The 21,218-nt window shown below is 34.6% G+C and overlaps 1 protein-coding gene across 2 annotated transcripts; it reads right to left on the reverse strand.

Annotated features, from left to right (window-relative positions):
• Nucleotides 1-411: 411 nt before the first annotated feature.
• On the reverse strand, nt 412-7,062 carry LOC109816207 (putative disease resistance RPP13-like protein 1). 2 transcript variants are annotated; one of them, XR_002241242.3, is made up of 3 exons: nt 2,706-7,062; nt 1,468-1,561; nt 412-666 (listed from the first exon to the last, which is right to left on the reverse strand). XR_002241242.3 is itself a non-coding variant. In XM_020381108.3 (2 exons), the coding sequence occupies exon 1, from the start codon at nt 6,452-6,454 to the stop codon at nt 2,735-2,737; it is 3,720 nt and encodes a 1,239-aa protein (XP_020236697.1). In that variant the 5' UTR covers nt 6,455-7,061; the 3' UTR covers nt 412-1,561; nt 2,706-2,734. The 2 variants fall into 2 exon arrangements, 1 of the variants encoding a protein (XP_020236697.1); XM_020381108.3 differs by having other exon boundaries at nt 412-1,561; nt 2,706-7,061.
• Nucleotides 7,063-21,218: the final 14,156 nt, after the last annotated feature.

Consider the following 21,218-nt stretch of genomic DNA (forward strand, 5'->3'; position numbering starts at 1 on the left):
CATTCTTGTCTTCATTGGAACTTTTTCGTGCTAAATTATTATTACTTTTTCATTGCTAACTTGTAGAAACTAGTTGATAAATTTATGTCAAAGAATTTACTTCACTCAACAGTAATATCAATAACTTATATATCAATATTGATTTAGTTTACTATTACATTCAGACATTATAGCCAAGCCAACAGTGTCTTTGGAATAACTTACATCAAGTTATTCAAAGTCATTTTCTCTTTATTATTTGGGCATATTTGGTCCATATTTGTTTTAGTTAATTAATTTTGAAAATAAATAAATCATAAAGCTCTCTAAAGAAGTTAACAAAAAAACAGGTAAATATTTATCCAAAATTAATTAAACTAAACATGCACATACTTATTTAGTACATGCTATCTTGCTAAATATCTAATGATATTTGGAATATATAATAGACATTAATTCATTTCACGGCATGCTTAATTACAATTTACAAACAAGTAGAATTAAGAAAATGTAGATGTCACAGTCATATCTAAAACTATAGAACCATACCATTACAATGGCTACACCTACACAATTGATTGGTTCTCTAACCTGTACAAACCCTCAATGTCAAGTGTGCTGAATGTGGGATACACATTGAGTTGCTCTTTCCACTGCTATTTTCAGCAGGGAATAATATCATAAAGCCTGTGTTCATCAGTGATACCAAAAAACGAGAGAATCATATTAAACTAACAACCTGATTTAGCATAACCAAGTTAAAAGGAAAAACAAACATTAGTGTCTAATTAGTATAGCTGCACTAGTTGTGTACTTGGGCAATTCTCTCATACTTTGTTAGGCAAAACTTTAACTGAAATATCTATGTTGTGCACAATTAACAAAGGACTTGTTTTACTCCTATTATGTATGTGGTTAACTTCCTACTTCATCAAAATATGGAGATAAATATAGGCAACCATCAATCGTTGTTGACATAATACATAAATTCCAGAGTTGTATTTAAGTCACCAATGTAAGCTTACAAAGGAATCAGCAAAACCAGAGCATAAACTCGTTTAAGAAGCAATAAATAGAGCATCAAACACTAATATAATCCACCGTTGAAGTGTCATACCTAATATCCAGTTTCTGATATGCATAATGCATATAACGGTTTGGATAATCCCAAAAAAACATGGTGAATTTATATAAACAGTTAATCACCCATACAATGCTAGTGTAAAGTTTTTTTACACTAGCAACCAATTATATCTTTTAATTATGCCATGTCATTGTTAAAAGTAAATGTGTTTATAGTGACATGACACAATTAAAAGATATAATTGGTTGCTAATGTAAAAAAATTTTATACTGGCAGTATATAGGTGATTAACTCTTATATAAATATAAACCAATACATTCTGATTTTACAAATAGTTCACCACAAGAAAACCATCTAACATGACAATAACCTTAACACATTACAGGTTTAGTTTAACCAATTACCAGTGTTATAGAGGAAATGTTGAGCTTGGTACCATCTCAGCAAGCAAATACAAAGAAATATGAGTCCCACTGTATGTCTCATCTCAGCTACCAACTGTAATCATTAGAAAACAAAACCATGTCATTTCTAACCAATTTTTCAAGTTCAAGTGAATAGATCAGTTCAGAAAGAGACAACTATATACTATAACAAAAGGTTTTTAAATTCTTGCAGACTGCAGAGACAACAATCCATTTCCTCAAATAAAATCCCATGTGTTTCTAAATAGAGACATTGATGCAGTGTCTAAATTAATATATATATATATATATATATATATATATAACACAAACTATACCATATCACAGCATTTTTCTTTTCTCCATTAACATTTGCTCAATCTATTTCACAGTACTCTATACCATTTACTAACACTATCAAGAATCAACTATCAAAGAATTGTGAAGTAAGACAGAAAAATATGCCAATAAACACCAAGTCACTGATAAAAGAAGGAAACAACCATGTAACTCCCAACATTGAATGCATCAGAGTCTGTCATTTTTCCACCCTTCTCGCAAATGATTTATGCAATCTACTCAATAAGGATAAGAATCTACCCTGCGTGCTTCTTTCTTCCAATTTATGAACTGAGACTTTATTTATCTCACATTTCTAATCAGGCGCTACAGTAGTACTTTAGAAATCTCCAATTAAACATATTAGAATGCTTCTTTCAAAGGGTCTATTTAACAAATAAAAACAAATTTGAAGTTAATGTATTATCATTTTATACTTTAGACTAACCAACAGCAATACAAGTAAAAAAGAATCTTTGATACTTCAATTTGAGACATAGTAACATGTGCACCATTTTACGTAAGCACACCACCATTTTATGTAAGTACGCCTTCCCTGATTGAATCTTCAAAAAATTATACAGTGGTTTTAGGATCCACCAGCTAGTCCTAAACTCTTGACAATTCACAAAATTTGATAGTTTGACTTTTCAATTATTAACATGGAAATACGTCATCATTCCCATCCAAATTGAACTCATTCCAGTTTTTTTTTCAAAAATAAATTGAACCTATATCAGTTGGCATAAACAATCGAAACTGGTTGAAATTATCAACCTGGTTAACTCAACTGTAAGTTTGACTTGAAATTTTCTTTCTCTTGGAGTGCAAGAAATAAAAATGAAAATGACATAACATTAACATCATACTAATTTAAAATAATGGAAGACTGTATTTACCTTTAGATGATTCTTATTTATGCAATAGCTCATATTATCACTTTTTCATTTATCTTGATTGCAGGAATGTGAGCAATCTTAGACCAGTATTTCCCGTTCTGACTTTGATACCTTGCTTCCAGTAAAGGACACTCCCGCATACTGAGTACTACAAGAGAGGATGGCAGCTGATTTTCAGGTAAGGACTCAAAGCTTGGACAATTGTACATGTACATCTGTTGGAGAGAAGTGAGATTTTGAAGCCCTTTTCCTTCCAACAACTTTAATCCATCAAAACTGTGTAGGATCAGAATTTTGAGAGAAGTAGGCAGTAATTGCTCCTTCAGAAGAGTGTTAATAAGATCATTATCATTAAGACCCTTAAATAAAAGATGTGACAGAGAAGTGAGGCTTTGGAATACCAAACCTAACTCTTGTTTAGACATAGATGAAAGTATTCCAACATCAACAAAAAGTGATCGTAAATTGGAAGGCAAACACTTTGGGGACAATGATGCTAGCTTCGGAAGTGCAGAAAGGTCCAAGTGTTCAAGGGCAGGGAGATCAATCTGATCTGGTAATGATCTAAGTTTCTCACAATCAGTGACAATAAAATCAACTAATTTAGGAGCCGCCTCTCCACCTTGAGTAGTAATTGCTTCCAAGTTTGGAATAAAACGGATATAAAGTTCTTGAAGGGCAGGGAAACAACCTAACGAAAGGAATGTCAGGGAACGACAACTATTCCATATTCTTAGTTTTTCAAGTGATTTAAATTTGTGCCATGTATCATGAGATAGAAATTCTAACTTTCTGCAATTCCAAATGCTCAGTGATCTCAATGATGTGGGTAAACCATCAGCTGGGAAGGAAATCAAAGATGGGATATTAGAAAGAGTTAACTTTCCAAGACAATTTGCAACGAGTATTATTCTAGGCACAGACTGCAAACTATCACACTTTTCAATCAATAGTTCACTATAAGAGAAGTTGTCAAGCATAGACAACAAGCCTTCTTGTCCCTCTCTAATATTTATTACATCCATTGATGTATTCCAGTGCAAATCAGATGATTTTACCTCTAGCTGGTTGCACTCTGAGAAACTAACCTCTGTCAGTGAAGGTAGACAATTGGGCAAGATTCCTCTCAGCTTGGGGCACATATATAAATGCAAGCGTTTAAGACAAGGAAAAGGAGCGTTGCTTCCTTCACCTTCAAATGGTAGCCACTCCTGCCACTCAGACATATCCTCAAATTCCAGATTCTCCAATGATGGAAATGGCTGAAACAACCGGGAGCCTTCGTTGCTGCAATAGAACTCATAACCAACTGTCTTCACCATTTTCATCCTTTTGATGACAAGCTCCTTGAGGGAAGGTAGTTGTCCAAATGGCGGAAGTGACAAGCAATGGTTGCAATCACTGATACCAAGGACTGTGATGTTTGAAAATGAAGAATCTCCAATCCAATTTGGAAATGAAGTACCACCATAATATTTAATGTTGAGTTTCTTTAAATTAGTTGATGGCTGCAAATTGTCAAGTACATCTTTTTCAATTTGTGGATCATGTGGATCACTGCTCCATTCCAGCATAAGATCCTCAATTTGCTCTTTGTTCTTTAAATTGGCCCGAGATGCATCCATTGGATTAACAACATTTTGTAGGTTAAAAATGGCAAGCTTACCCTGCAGACAAGGAAAATTTCTTAAATCTTTAATAGTTAATCCACCTGGTCTTCCAACAATAAAAACTGTCAAAGTATGAAGAGCTTGTAGTCTACAGATTTGTGCCGGCATCTCAAGTAAATTAGTGCCACTGATGTCAAGGTGGCGCAAATTAACCAGATTTCCTATCTGTTGTGGCAATTGAATAAGAAATTCACAATTAGATAATATCAAACTTTGCAAATTGTAAAGCATAAATGTTTCATTGGGTAAGCTTTCGATGGAAGTGTAGGAAAGATCCAAATATCTCAAGAGCAACAAATTGCCAATTGAATCGGGTAGCTCTGTGATATTTTTGTAGTTAGACAACGACAATATTCGCAAGCATCTTAGTTTTGGCAACCAACCATGTGATACCGTTTTGGTCAAGTAACATTCTTCAAATGGATATCCCAATTGTGGTAGAAAAGTTCGCAAACACTTCAGCTCATACAAACCCTCAAACTTTTTGGAGACATCAAACATCTCTCTAATAAATGATAAATGGCGAACCGTTTTTGGAATCCCACTTCCTTCAAAGTTATAGGAACTTTTTCCAGATACAAGTCTGGCTAAATCATAGATGAGGTCATGCATTTGAAATTTTTCCTCTGCAATAGCATTGTCTTTTTGAATTAAGGATCTAGATAATAATTCGTTAAAGCAATCCTCACCTGCTGATTCCAATTCCATTGCTTTATCTTCATGGATATGTTGAAGAAAACCTTCAGCCATCCATAACAAAATCATTTCTTTCCTATCCAACAAATGTTGCTTCGGAAACATTGAGCAATAGGCAAAACATCTCTTCAAATGTGCCGGAAGATGAAGATAACTTATGCGTAAAGCTGGTAAAACATCATCATGTGCCCACAATTTACTGTTCAGAATTCTATTCCATTCCCCAACATCAACATTTGATCGCAAAAGACCTCCCAGCGTTTTAGCAGCCAATGGCAGTCCATTGCATTTTCTTGCAAGTTTCCTACCAATTTCTTCCAAGTTTGGATATTTCTCATAACCTTCATTTCCAAATGCATGCCTAGATAGTATGTGCCAACAATTTTCATCAGTAAGAGGTTTCAGCTCATAAATGGGAAAGGTATGTGTCACCTGTGCAACTCTTTGTTGTCGAGTTGTCACGATGATCTTACTTCCCTTTTTCCCACCACTAAATGGTGCTACTAGATGATGCCAATCATTATACTTTTCATTCCAAAGGTCATCAAGCACAAGCAAAAATTTCTTATCTCTTAAACTGTTCTTTAATTCAACACGAAGAAGGTCAAGATTAGTAATATGATGGCAATCTTTCAAGGTGAGAGACTCAACAATCATTTTTGTCACCTTGAGAACATCAAAATCATCTGAAACCCATGCCCAAGCTGCCAAATCAAAATGCTTCCTCACTCCACTATCATTATAAAGAGACTGAACGAGGGTTGTTTTTCCAAGACCCCCCATACCCAATATTGTGATCACTTCCATATCATTAGTGATGACATCATCATCAGATAGAAGCATGTTCAGTAGCTTCTCCTTGTCATCCTCTCTAGCAATCACAACAGATTCAATCAACGAATCTGTAACTTTTCTATAAGAGACTTTCCTAGTAACACTTTGCAAGCCAAGAATATCTTTTTGTCTCACAAAATGTTCTAGCCTTCCGGATATTGCTTCAAGCTCGGAATTCATGCTCTTATAGAGACCTTTAAAGCGAGAAGAAAACAAGGATCTGACCTTGGTAGCAAATGTTTTAGAATCTCCCTCCAACTTGCATCTTAGAGCATCTGTGTTGATTTCATCCAACAAGTCCTCAGCATCTAAGACAACCTCTTTCAACTCATCAAGCCATGCCTTCACTGCAAGATCAGTGACCTGCTTCTCCTCAGCATCATTGAGCACAGCGTTAAGTGCCAAGAGCTTTATCTTCAACTCGTCCAACACAGAAACATTAAGCTTTCTGGTGGAGAAGAAATCTCGAAACTCTCTCGAAGCTATCCTTTTTAATAAGATATCCACAGAGGCAGAGATAAGTGCCTCTCCCACCATAGCTAAGGCCATTTCTTCTATTGTTTTGCAAATTGGATCACAAGACTGAGTCTGAAACTCTTGCTAAATGGGATACACAAGTCAAATATAAAATTGAGGTATTATAGCGTAAGGCAGGATAATATATTATTGAAGTATTTTTCTTATCATCTTACACTTATTCTTTCTTCCTTTATTTCTAATATTTATATATTTTTTTTATTTTTTAAATTATGACCTCACCGCAACTCAGATCTTAACATGCAAATTTTTACTTTTTAGTCTTTGTAAATTTCTTGGTAATTACTGTCATTGTTGAATTTTTTTTTTTTTTTTTAGGTGTGTATCTGCCTTTAGAGATAGCCCGAAATCTCAAATAAATGTATGCTTAATTTTTTTTTCTTTTTTGATAAATGTGTGTTTAATTATTTATTGTTTATACCTTTAGTTTTAGGAATTGGAATTATAGAAAATATTTAAATTAATTTTCATATATTAAATATAAATGATTGTATTGCACTTTCAAATACTATTCTTTGAACAAAACACTTTTAAGGATTATTTCAACTTCTTATTTTATTAAATTATTTATTCATCATATTTATTTACAGATCAAATTAATCTCTATAAACTAAGCACAAATGATCATTTTATGCAAGAGTATTTTTAAGAACTATTATTCGTCATAATTATTTTTAGAAATTTTTATAATTTTTTATTTAATTCAATTTTTTATTTATTATATTTATTTATATATTAAATTGTAATATTTAAAATATTTATTTAATTATAAAATTTTTAAATATAATTTATATATTTAAATATAGTATATATATATATATATATATATATATATATATATATATAATTTATTATAAATTTTAGTTATACATGAGATGCACAACATTCTTTCGATTCACTTAAAGATATCCAAAAACTTTAAGACCGATCCTACATGAATATGTTCCTTTATTAGGAAAGAGTGACCACATAAATATATATATATATATATATATATATATATATAATATAATATAAATATAAGTATTTTTGGTAAAACTAACTTGTAAGTTAACTTATGATCTACAAGTCATGAAAATGAAAATTGAAACTTATAAGTTAATTAGTTAAATTGAAATTGTTTATCAAGATTAATTGATAAGTTAATTTAATTAATATAAAATGATATATTTATTTGATAATGAGAGTCAAAAAAGAACATACAAAAAAAAAGGATTTATAAGTTGTAAGCTACTTTAATTCATTCATAGAAATGAACAATAAATTTTTCAAATAAGCTCTCGATACCAAACAAGTTTATTTTTATTAAACTAGTTTATAAGCTTTTCAAAAGAGCTTATATGCTCTTCAAATGCCTTGTAAACACATCTTGTATGACAATTTTAATTTTAAGGAACAAAATGATTATATATATATATATATATATATATATATATATATATATATATATATATATATATATAGTGTGACACTCTTTATCCCAATATACATATGTTCTTACCGGAGATCGGTCGTAGGGACGATCTGCTGGCAAGATCGGTGAGCCTCCTTCACTGGGTACCTGCAAAAGAGACTCCGATGCTCAAGTTAGTGTTTGTGGATGTATGAGTCTCATATAAGTAATGCACGTACCTTTGTGTGAATTAGGGTTTCATTAGGCCTTGGGCCCGAGGTTAATTATGACCTGTTTGGATAGCGGTCCTTGTCTTGACCGACGTCGCCTAGCGCATGTCCGAGGTTGACTTGCGCTGTGAGGCCGAGCTAGAGCTCGGCATCGCGGTACGGATAGTACAACATATGTAATAATTATGAAAATAAAATTTTTCATCATTAAAAAAAAAATCAAATCTCCAATCACACAAGGGTAAAGAGTTCACATTCATAAACTTAATTCAAATAACATGTCAGTGAAATTACAAAGAAATAAAATTGAGTTCTCAAATAGTAAACTACGCCTAACTATGCCCCAATGTCATATATCCTATCAGAGCATGCCCAACTGAAGCCTAAGCCTCATCACCAACATCCTCATGCTGATGATCACCTGCAACACAATTTAAAAACATACAAAGAACAACAAGGGAGTGAAAAACATCTCACTCAGGTTCAGGTGCAAAATAAAGGTTAGATAACACACACACAAAACAATCATATTACAAGTCATAAGCACTAATCATCATATAAACAATACACATACATGATCAGTATCACATGTACACTCATTTATCATGTTATGATATCATGGACTCGACTCATAAATGTATGCATGTGGTGCCATACGAAAGTTTCACATTTCTCATCACTGGTATGCTACTACATCAACATACCTAAGGGCACGTTCATTCATCATTTCATCACTAATGACCCTAAGGTACACCTTAATACATCACTGGTGACCCTAAGTGATGGAAGAGCATGGGCTAAAGGCCCAACCACTAGAGCTATGGCCAGGAGATTACTTGAAGACTTGTTTGCTTCAGAGCTTAGTGAACCCAATGGGCTTGGTGGGCCTAGGGTGCTTCTCACTTGGGCTTTAATAAATTGACACCATGTTTATATTGTAAATACTTAGCATAGGAAGTTACTTTGATTTTGGTCTTGTATTTTGACCATAGATTAGGGTTTGTGTACCTTGGTCTTATATTTGGGCTTCACGGGCTTTAGGCTTTTGATACCCAATATTGGGCTCATTCTTCTTCTTGTAATTTTTCTATTCATTGTATTTTCTTGACCATTGTATTTAGGTCATTAGATTAGGGTTTAAGGAGGATTATTAGTTTAATTGGATTAGGTTAAACTAGGTTTAATTTAGGATGCATTTAAGTTACATTTTGAGTCACATGTTTTACGCCACCTTGGCTGAACATGTGTGACTCAAAATTAACCCTAAATGCATACTAAATCAAAACCAAATGCACCTAGCCCTAGTGTGAACCGGTCATGACATGTGAGTTAAGTTTTGAATTCAAATTTTTTGAAATTTGAATTCAAAACTTGGCGCCACATGTGAAGCTTTCACATTGGCGCCAAGTGCCTTGTTTCCGAATCCTTTAAATACCCTTCTTCACACATTGTATGTTACTTTTGAGATTAATGAAATTTGAGAGCTATTCAGCCAAATTTCCTTGAGAGTCACCGTGAGAAAGAGAGCTACACTTTTAGGAACCCTATTAGGTTTCCTCCTCTTTGAAGTGAGCTTTCCCTTGAACCTTAAGCTTGGATGCTTCCATCCAAGGCTTAAGCCTCTTTCCATTCGAGAATCTTCATTCCTTGAGTCTCCATTTACTTCGGTTTTAAGCTCCTTTGAAGAAGATCCACGCCTAGGTGAAGCTAAGGAGAAGATCATCATCCACTTCTCCTTCCTTTGCCATCATTTTTGGTATCAAGAGCAAGGTCTTCAAGGAGATAAGTGTTCTTCATTTTTGTGTGTCCATGGTCTTGTTGTTCTTTGTGTATTCTTGTGTCTTGCTTGAGTTTTCTATTCGGATCTATTTGTTTTGATTTTTTGTGTTCCATAGATCCATTGTTTGTTTGTTTTGAATTCTTCCATAATCAACATGTTTTAGGACCTATTTGCTTGTGCTTATTTTGCTTTTATTTGAGTCTCTCCATTCCTTGCATGTGTCCGTGATTGGACCTCATACATTTGCATTAGATTTTGGTTTTGAATCCTTGTTTTGTCCTAGTAGTTTGTGTTTAGTCCTTATATGTTAAAAATTCCTTGAATAGCATGTTTAACCTAGTTTTCTTGTGAGTTGTTTGGTCATATTTTGGTCTCGGTTTGCTTACTCTTTCGCCTACCTATATGTGCTTTTTATTTTACCTTATTGAGTTCATAATTTGCTATTAGTTCTAGCAAATTTCTTTAGAGTTAGGTTTCCATTGTGTACTTAAGTTTTCAAATCACTTTCTATTGAAAATTCTTGAAAAAAATTTGTGTTGCTTAAAATTTCAAGTGTTTAATCCTACTTCTAGTGCACTATCTCTTTTGGATTCAAATTTTAAAAGTATAGTTGCTGAAAAACAGAGAAAATACAGAGCATTTTGTCTCAAAAAGTAAAAAAAAAAAGTGAACAAAGAATCCAATTAAAAACTTAAAAACTAGTGCACTAGTTACATCAAATTCACTTGAAATTTTGTCTATCTAGTAGTCTTGTTTTTAATACTTTGGAATTGTGAAAATTTTGAAAACAAAAGGCAAGTGTCTTCTCTGGAATATCAACTTGAATTCAGGAAAAGAAAAGTATAAAAAAAATATATAAAGCATTTTAAAGAGGAAAAGCCGAGAAGAGCAAAAAATAAGAAAATACACTTGATTCCATGTCTTCTTTGGACTACTAATTTGTGTGTGCTTGTTCAAATTCCTTCAAATTTTTTTTGTTGTTTTGATAATCTACTCTAGTACCTATCTAGGAGCTTTCCTTACTGTGTGCTAGCTTTCATTGGAGTCTTATTTTTCAGCTTTCTTTGTTGGACATCTTTGAGTCTTGTCATAAACACCTTAATCTTCAAATTTTGGTATAAGCTTCTTAAATTGTGCTTTTGTTGCTTGTCTTGTTTTCTTTCAATAATCATTTTGTGATGGAAGTGGCCTCAAATCCTTGCTTAAGGATCAAGCATTGACTCAACAAAGAGTAGGAAAAGATTTGGACATTAAGACTACAAAATTTGACCTAATTTAGTGACCAAATTTTTCCTAAACTACCTTCACAAGAGTGATCATTCCTTTCACCTTGTGAGCAGCCTTCATTAATCAATATTGTTGTGTTCATTGTGTAGGGTCCAGGAACAAATCAAGCCAAGGGTTGGTGGCGGATTAGAACACTTAAACAAGTGTTAGAAAATTGGACAACAAAATTCGTCACTAACTTGGTCACTAAATCCGCCATTTATTGCTTTCTAGGCTAGTTTAAATTTTTGCAATCTCTCTTGTATTTTAAACCAATTTGTAAAGCTTGGAGGGAGTATTAAGAAGCTGGTCAGGTATATCTAATCCCTTGGTAGCCTACTCACATGTAGTACTTGTGGAAGTGACTTGGAAATTTCATATGTTTCAAGCTTCCACTTAGGGCAAACCGACTTGTTGCTTTACTTGCTTCCTTTAAGTTGTGTGATCTTAATTGTGTTTTATTTTTATGCCTTAATTCGTCTAGACTTGTGTAGTTTTAAATTTTTCACGCTTAGTTAGCTTCAAAGACAAATTGTGAAAAGCATACAAAAATTTTTGTGAAAACTTTTTGGGGAATTGAAAATACCACAAAGGATTTTAGTGATTTCCACTTGAAAAGGCTTGGTTATTAAGTGGCTCTTAGTAGTTCACCTCCCTTGATAGTGCAACTTGTACACTTAGACTTCCAAGTGCTATTTTTGTTCCTAGAAAATACCAAAAATATTTTATCTCTTTTGCATAGCATATAAAATTCTTATTGCTTAATCATGAGTCATATTTCTCAAAGTGATAGTGATCTTGAATCTCCTAAAAGTTTTTCAAGAATTGTTAAGGAGGTTGAAGCACTAAAACTTTGGAAGCAACAAGAAGTACTTCAAAAAGAAAGAGAAAAGATTGAAAGAGAAGTACAACTTATTGCTCTTGAGGAAGAGATAAACAAGATTAAGCAACAAGAAGAAAAACTTTTAAAAAAATTGAGAAAAGAAAAAGTCAAAAAAGTTCTTCAAAAAGTTCAACCAAGGGTTCCAATGACTCTCCAAGCCAAGAGAATCAGGGTAGTATGAATATTGATGCTTATTACCAACCCAAACCTAGAAGAGTCATTAGGGAACCCAGAGTAAGGGAATCAAGGGTTGATCTTCCTTACTTTCATGGAAAAGAAGATGTGGATGCCTACTTGGATTGGGAGATGAAAGTGGAGCAAATCTTTACTTGTCACCAAGTAGGTGAAGAAAGAAAAGTTCCCCTAGCCACCCTAGCTTTCCAAGGACAAGCTATGTATTGGTGGACATCCTTGGAGAGAGAGAGAAAACTTCACAATGACCCTCCTATTACTTATTGGAATGAATTGAGGAGTGCTATGAGAAGAAGGCACATACCTTCTTATTATAGTAGGGAGCTTATGGATAAGCTCCAAAGACTCCAACAAAAGAACATGAGTGTGGAGAAGTATAGACAGAAAATGGAGTTGTATCTCATGAGGGCTGAGATAAGGGAAGAAGAAAGATTGACCATTGCTAGATTTCTAAGTGGTCTTAATTTTGATATAAGAGATAGGGTTGAGTTACTCCCTTATAGGGACCTTGATGATTTGGTCCAACTTTGTATAAGGGTGGAACAACAAAATTTAAGAAAAAATTCTTTCAAAGGCAAAACTCAATCTAGCTCATATATCAAGAAGGACTACAAGAGGGAGGGTCAATATGATTCCTCTAAGAAATTTAGCAAGGGTCTAGAAAAAGAAAAGGAAAATGAAAAAGATAAAAATAAAAATGTTGTCACTTCTAGTAGTAAGACTAGTGACATCAAATGCTTTAAATGTCTTGGGAGAGGCCACATAACTTCTCAATGCCCAACTAAAAAGGTGATGATTTTGAGAGGGCAAGACATTTATAGTAGTGTTGATGAATCTAGTTCTACCACTTCAAGTGATAGTGAAACAAGTGAGGAAGACCATCCAATTGAAAGAGCATATCCTTATGATGGTCAACTTTTAATGATTAGAAGGCTTCTAGGAAGCCAACCTCATGAGTCTCACCTTTCACAAAGAGAGAATATTTTTCACACAAGGTGCAAAATTTCTGATAAAGCTTGTTCTCTCATTGTGGATAGTGGGTCTTGTTGCAATTGTTGTAGCACAAGGTTGGTGGAGAAGCTTGATCTTACTCCAATTCCCCATCCGAAACCATATCAACTTCATTGGCTTAATGAAGATGGAGATATCATTGTAGATAAACAAGTGAAAGTCAAGTTCTCTAATGGTAACTATGAAGATCATGTGGTATGTGACATAGTTCCAATGGAAGCTTGCCATGTTTTGTTGGGAAGGCCATGGCAATTTGACAAGAAAACCATGCATAATGGCCTTACCAATTAAATTACTTTCACCCATAAAGAAAAGAAGTTTGTACTTCATCCTTTGTCTCCGTCACAAGTGATAGAGGATCAAGTACAAATGAAAATGAAAAGAGAAGAAGAAAAAAAAAGCTTGATAAAAAAAAAAGAAAATAAGCATAAATCTTCAAAGAAGAAGAAGGAAGAAAAACCTCTTCCAATAGAAGGAATTCAACAAGATGAAACTCTAAAACAAACTTTGCTTGTTGAAAAGCCTTCTTACATTCTTCTTTGTAGAGGTATGCTTAATTGTCATAATTTAAGTCTTGAGCATAGTTCTTTACCTCTTGAAGTTTCTCAATTATTAAAAGAATTTGATGATATATTCCTTAGTGATGGTCCAAAGGGCCTTCCTCCTTTTAGAGGTATAGAACATCAAATTGATTTTGTGCCTGGGGCTAGTCTACCAAATAGACCAGCCTATAGGACAAATCCCCAAGAAACTAAGGAGATAGAGAACCAAGTTCAAGAATTATTAAATAAAGGGTGAGTGCAAAAGAGTTTGAGTCCCTGTGCTATTCCTGTATTGTTAGTGCCCAAGAAAGATGGAAAATGGAGAATGTGTAGTGATTGTAGGGCTATTAACAATATCACAATCAAGTACAGGCACCCAATCCCTAGACTTGATGATATACTTGATGAATTACATGGTGCTACTATATTTTCTAAAATTGATCTTAAGAGTGGTTATCACCAAATAAGAATCAAAGAGGGTGATGAGTGGAAAACTGCTTTTAAGACCAAGTTTGGATTGTATGAGTGGCTAGTTATGCCTTTTGGTTTAACTAATGCACCAAGTACATTCATGAGGCTTATGAATCATGTCTTGAGAGAGTGTATAGGAAAATTTGTTATTGTTTATTTTGATGATATTTTAATCTATAGTAGGTCTCAAGATGATCACATAGGACATCTTAGAGAAGTTTTGATGATCCTTAGGGAAAATCACTTATTTGCAAATATTGAAAAATGTACTTTTTGTGTGGATCATGTGGTTTTCCTAGGGTTCATTGTGAGTAAAGAAAGGGTTCGTGTGGACCCCGAGAAAATCAAAGTCATTCAAGAGTGGCCCAAACCAAAGAATGTTAGTGAAGTTAGGAGTTTTCATGGCCTTGCAAGTTTTTATAGAAGATTTGTTCCTAACTTCTCTAGCATTGCGTCACCCTTGAATGAGCTTGTTAAAAAAGATGTTTTATTTGAATGGACTTCAAAGCATGACCAAGCATTTCAACTTCTTAAGGACCAACTTACAAATGCACCCATACTAGCTTTGCCAAATTTTGAAAAGACTTTTGAGCTAGAATGTGATGCATCTGGAGTTGGCATAGGGGCTGTGTTATTGCAAGGAGGACACCCCATTGCATATTTTAGTGAAAAACTAAAAGTTGCCTCCCTCAATTACCCCACCTATGACAAGGAGTTATATGCCTTGGTTAGAGCTTTACAAACTTGGGAACACTATTTAGTGTCCAAAGAGTTTGTCATCCATAGTGACCATGAGTCACTTAAATATTTAAGAGGTCAAGGTAAGTTAAATAAGAGGCATGCCAAATGGCTAGAATTCCTTAAACAATTTCCATATATTATTAAATTCAAGAAAGGAAAATCAAATATTGTAGCTGATGCATTATCTAGAAGGCATACATTACTTATGTCTCTAGGTACTCAAATTCTTGGATTTGATAATATTAGGGAATTGTATGAGAAAGATCTTGACTTTGGTGTTAATTATGAAAAATGCCAACAAAAAGCTTTTGATGGTTTCTATATGGCTGAGGGGTATTTGTACAAAGAAGGAAGGTTATGTATACCCCAAGGATCCATTAGGAAACTATTAATTAATGAGAGTCATGAAGGTGGGCTTATGGGGCACTTTGGTGTTGATAAAACCCTTAGTTTGCTAAAAGAAAAATTTTATTGGCCCCATATGCGAAAGGATGTCCAAAGGCATTGTTTTAGATGTTTGGCTTGTTTACAAGCCAAGTCTAAAGTGATGACTCATGGTACATACACACCTTTGCTTGTTGCTTCTTCCCCTTGGGTAGATATTAGCATGGACTTTGTGCTAGGTTTACCTAGAACCCAAAGGGGAATGGATTCTATTTTTGTGGTTGTGGACCGTTTCAGTAAAATGGCTCATTTCATTCCATGCCACAAAGTAGATGATGCAAGCAACATTGCAAAACTCTTCTTTAGAGATGTGGTTAAACTCCATGGGCTTCCTAGGACAATAGTTTCAGATAGAGATACTAAGTTCCTAAGCCATTTTTGGCATGTCTTATGGTCAAGACTAAGAACTAAACTCCTCTTTTCAACTACTTGTCATCCTCAAACAGATGGCCAAACTGAGGTAGTGAATAGGTCTCTGTCTACTATGCTTAGGGCAGTCTTAAAGGGCAATCACAAATCTTGGGATGAGTATTTGCCACACATTGAATTTGCCTATAATAGGGTAGTCCACAAAACTACCAATATTTCTCCTTTTGAAGCTGTGTATGGGTTTAATCCTTTAACTCCTTTAGACTTGATTCCTCTTCCCAATGTTGAACATTTCATTCATAAGGAAGGAGCTTCAACAGCTGATTTTGTTAAGAAAATTCATGAAAGGATTAAAACTCATATTCAACTCCAAAATGAGAAGTATGCTCAACAAGGAAGAAAAGGCAAAAGACCTATGATCTTCGAGGAAGGTGATTGGGTTTGGCTTCATCTAAGAAAAGAACGTTTTTCAAAACAAAGGAAGTCCAAACTCATTCCTAGAGGAGATGGTCCCTTTCAGGTCTTACAGCGTATCAATGATAACGCTTATAGACTTGATTTACCCTCTGATTATGGAGTAAGCCCTACTTTTAATGTTAGTAATTTAAAACCTTTTGTAGGTGCTAGTGATGATGAGGAAGAGTCTTCAGATTCGAGGACGAATCCTTTTCAAGAGGGAGGGAATGATGGAAGAGCATGGGCTAAAGGCCCAACCACTAGAGCTATGGCTAGGAGATTACTTGAAGACTTGTCTACTTCAGAGCTTAGTGGGCCCAATGGGCTTGGCGGGCCTAGAGTGCTTCTCACTTGGGCTTTAATAGATTGACACCATGTTTATATTGTAAATACTTAGCATAGGAATTTACTTTGATTTTGGTCTTGTATTTTGACCATAGATTAGGGTTTGTGTACCTTGGGCTTATATTTGGGCTTCACGGGCTTTAGGCTTTTGATACCCAATATTGGGCTCATTCTTCTTATTGTAATTTTTCCTATTCATTGTATTTTCTTGACCATTGTATTTACTTCATTAGATTAGGGTTTAAGGAGGATTATTAGTTTAATTGGATTAGGTTAAACTAGGTTTAATTTAGGATGCATTTAAGTTACATTTTGAGTCACATGTTTGACACCACCTTGGCTGAACATGTGTGACTCAAAATTAACCCTAAATGCATACTAAATCAAAACCAAATGCACCTAGCCCTAGTGTGAACCGGTCATGACATGTGAGTTAAGTTTTGAATTCAAATTTTTGAAATTTGAATTCAAAACTTGGCGCCACATGTGAAGCCTTCACATTGGCGCCAAGTGCCTTGTTTCCGGATCCTTTAAATCCCCTCTTTCACACATTGTATGTTACTTTTGAGATTAATGAAATTTGAGAGCTATTCAGCCAAATTTCCTTGAGAGTCACCGTGAGAAAGAGAGCTACACTTTTAGGAACCCTATTAGGTTTCCTCTTCTTTGAAGTGAGCTTTCCCTTGAACCTTAACCTTGGATGCTTTCATCCAAGGCTTAAGCCTCTTTCCATCCGAGAATCTTCATTCCTTGAGTCTCCATTTCCTTCGGTTTTAAGCTCCTTTGAAGAAGATCCACGCCTAGGTGAAGCTAAGGAGAATATCATCATCCACTTCTCCTTCCTTTGCCATCACTAAGGTACACCTTGTTAGCTTGTTACATCACTGGTATGCATATGATGCATGTCACATTCATTATTTCATTGACTCAACATTTCACTTATCATGGAATTTCATGTCTTATCACATTCATCACATTTCACATTCATTACATTTTACCTTCTCATAGTCATAGCTTATCTCATTTCATCACATTTCACAATAACACATTTTCTTTCACATCATGTCTCATGTCATTTGTTCATATTTCACATATTCGTACTTATAATTATTCCTCATAGGGTTTCGCACAAAAGCACTCTAATTCATATCAAAATTTATCTAATTTTGGAATCAATTACATATTTACACTTTACATCACACAAGGAACGCAACAGAATATTCAAAAAACAAAACAAAAAACATTCATATTTTGTCTGTTTTCTCATAGGGTTTCCCGTAGGAATTCACAGAGCACTGTAATTCTTATCAAAACATATTTATTCTCAAAATTAATTACATATTCACACATTACATCCAACATGGAACACAACAGAATAATCAGAAGACAAAACAGAAAACATTCATATTTTGCCTGTTACTAGAAGCATGCATCAGGCAAGGGATTGGGGCCAATCCTACTACCCAACAATTATCCTCACACCTTCGAGCGAGGTTTCTCACTCGCCCTTACTTGGATGAGCAGGAGACGAAGCTAGAGCGAAATCTGGTCGATCTCCTTCTCTTGGTTCTCCTTGGTCTCTAGAGAGTGTGTCCAAAACACTGCCAGAGTCTGTTATTTATAGAAGTTCGAAGTGGCTAGAACGACCTGTTTTGAATCTGGAATGGCCCATTCTGGACTCATTCATCACATGGAAAATTAGCATCCAGAACGGGCCGTTCTCAAACCAGAACAGCCCGTTCTGGGAATGAGCTTTAACTCCCAACGGACATGTTTGGAACGACCTGTTCTAAAACCAGAACGGTCCATTCCAATTTGGGAACGCCCCGTTCCTAACTAGGATTTGTAGGCCATTTTAGTAGTTTGGAACAGCCCGTTCTAGTTTTAGAATGGCCCGTTCTGGGCTACTTAATCACGTTTGTTTTAGTGGTTTGGAACGGCCCGTTCTAGGCTACTAAGTCACCTTGAAAATTACCAAATTACCCTCAATAAAAAAGCATGAAAGCTGGGGTGTTACAATTCTCCCCTCCTTTTTGAAATTTCGTCCCCAAAATTTATCGAAAATCTGAATAGATAACTTCATGGATCTTGCTTTCTACTGCCAAATAGAACTTTCCTAAACATTTCTCATCACGCTTCCGCTGCATAACTTTGATACATCTTATTAGCTCCTAAAAGGATGCTAAGAGTACTCTTATGTCCTTCCTCTAAGATCATCTTCCTAAATCCAAGCTTACTAAGCACCCAAATTTTGTTCTTGCACCTCAAAACAACGTCGATTCCTACTCAGAAAAGGTTATTTATACACCTACCAATCTTCTCCACTTGGTTCACTAAGAAAGGATTTGACTCCTGGGCTTTTCTAATCTCATCCATTAATTCACTAGTCACTTTCAACATAATCGATTCAATGCTCCTAAGGATAATCTCACACACCAAGCTTAAGTCTCTAAACTCTTCAATCAAATCCAACCTTTAAATCATAAAAACGATAGATGAATGGTCATCCTAATCAAGGCATCTACTACAATATTAGTTTTACTTTTATGACTTTCTCCAAAGATTAAGAACCTAAGCGTAAGTTCACTAGGTACATATACTCGATCTCAAAGTCTTACCACTTCATTTATACCCAAGGCAAACTCATATCCACCACCTTGTCTTATAGCCTCATGTTTTGTCACCAAAATGAATCAACTAATTATACTTCTTCAATTTCCTTCAACAATCCACTCGTTACTCGAGTCATACCTAGTCTCACACTACTAAGGGTAACCTCATAAGCCAAACTTAAATCCTTAGACCGAGCCAAAAGATTCATCTCTCTAACCATAAGGGAAGATATATTGAGAGGTCTTCTACTCAAAGCATCAGCCACCATATTGGCTTTGCCTATATGACAACTAACATCAAAATCATAGTCCTTAAGAAATTCCAACTATCTCTCTTGTCTCATATTCAACTCTCTCAGGTCAAATAGATATTTAAGGCTTTTATGATCACTAAATACCTCAAGCTTAGAACCAAACAGGTAATGTCTCCAAAATCTTAAGTGTAAATATTACAACTGCTAACTCAAGGTCATGGGTAAGGTAATTCCTCTCACAAATTTTCAATTGTCTAGAAACATAAGCTACTACCTTTCCTTCTTACATCAACACTCCACCCAAACCCATCTTAAAAGCATTACTATATACCACAAGAAACTTACTAAAATCCAGTAATATTAACACTAGTTAATCGTTTCTTAAGAATTTGGAAACTACTCTCACACATACTATACTCTTCTTAGTCACTAAGACAATACTCTTCTTAGTCAACCTAATCAAAGGTAATGTTATTTTAGAAATTTCCTCAATAATTCTCCAATAACAAGGAACTAACCCAAGAAAACTCTTAACCTCCCTAATTGACTTTTGATATCTCCCACTTAAGCACAACTTTTATCTTAAGTAGATCTATGTTATACCTCCACTAAAATTTAAAAGACCTAGAAAACTCATTTCATACAACGAAAAATCATACTTAGATAACTTAACCTAAAGTTGTCTTGGATATATCTTCACCCTCAACTCCAATATGATGATATCACACCCTAAGGCTAATCTTATTAAACACACAAACATTCACTAATTGATCACTAAGGTCATCTATCCACATATCAACATATGCGCATATCAAATCATTTAGAATACCTAATTTAAACCTTCATATATACCATCCCTAAGCATGTACGAATCAATCACCGTTTACACCATATAGCATGTACATGAACTAACTTTACCACATAGCAACATACCACCTGAAACAACCTTTCAATCCACATGACAACGCCTCAGAACATCATAACCAAATCAATTTTTATCCTTGCATTGTCTAACAACTCAAAACATCATGACACTGTACATATCCCCTCAACAACTTTCAAAGAAAAATGATACATAGAGTTATACTCATCCAAATGATCTCAAACCTATCTCTAAAGAAAGCTAAGGAAATAAGCTATAACTCTTATGAAGACCACAAAATCTAATTCTGTCAATATAGCACATGTACTGGCACAACAAAACTGCAGTGCAAACATCCCCTACACCAAACAACAATAATGTATCAACATCTAATGCCACGAGAATATCTCAATCCTTCCAAACCCAATCATTTTCACTTCAAACTCATATCCAACCTTCACACTACAATCCTAAACCAAAACAACTCACATATTCAGCACAAAAGTCTTAGAAAATAAACTCACATGCTACCTAAACCATAAAAGGTTAACATGCAAGCATCAAACTCAAAGAAATCACCAACATTTCAATCTCTCATCAAGAATACCAAAACTCCAATTCTCAAGATACAACCTCCTTGGATTCAATCGCTACAACTATAGATTCCAAAAACTCCATCAACCTTAAACTCTCAATACACTTGATAAATCAATGTCTCACCCACATCCAAGGTTCTAATAATTTCTAGTTGATTAGCACAATATCTCGTCTACTACTACTCACACATATGTTTGCAACACAAGCGATATCACTCATCTACTACTTCTTACGTAAGCAAGAAAACAAATAAGCACTCATAAGAATGAAGAAGAGCAGTCATAATGATATTAGCTAACATTATCTATCATTCCTCTAATTAAAATAT

This window comes from Cajanus cajan, chromosome 2 (assembly GCF_000230855.2).
Source record: "Cajanus cajan strain Asha chromosome 2, NIPB_CcT2T_4, whole genome shotgun sequence".
Lineage (NCBI taxonomy): Eukaryota > Viridiplantae > Streptophyta > Magnoliopsida > Fabales > Fabaceae > Cajanus > Cajanus cajan.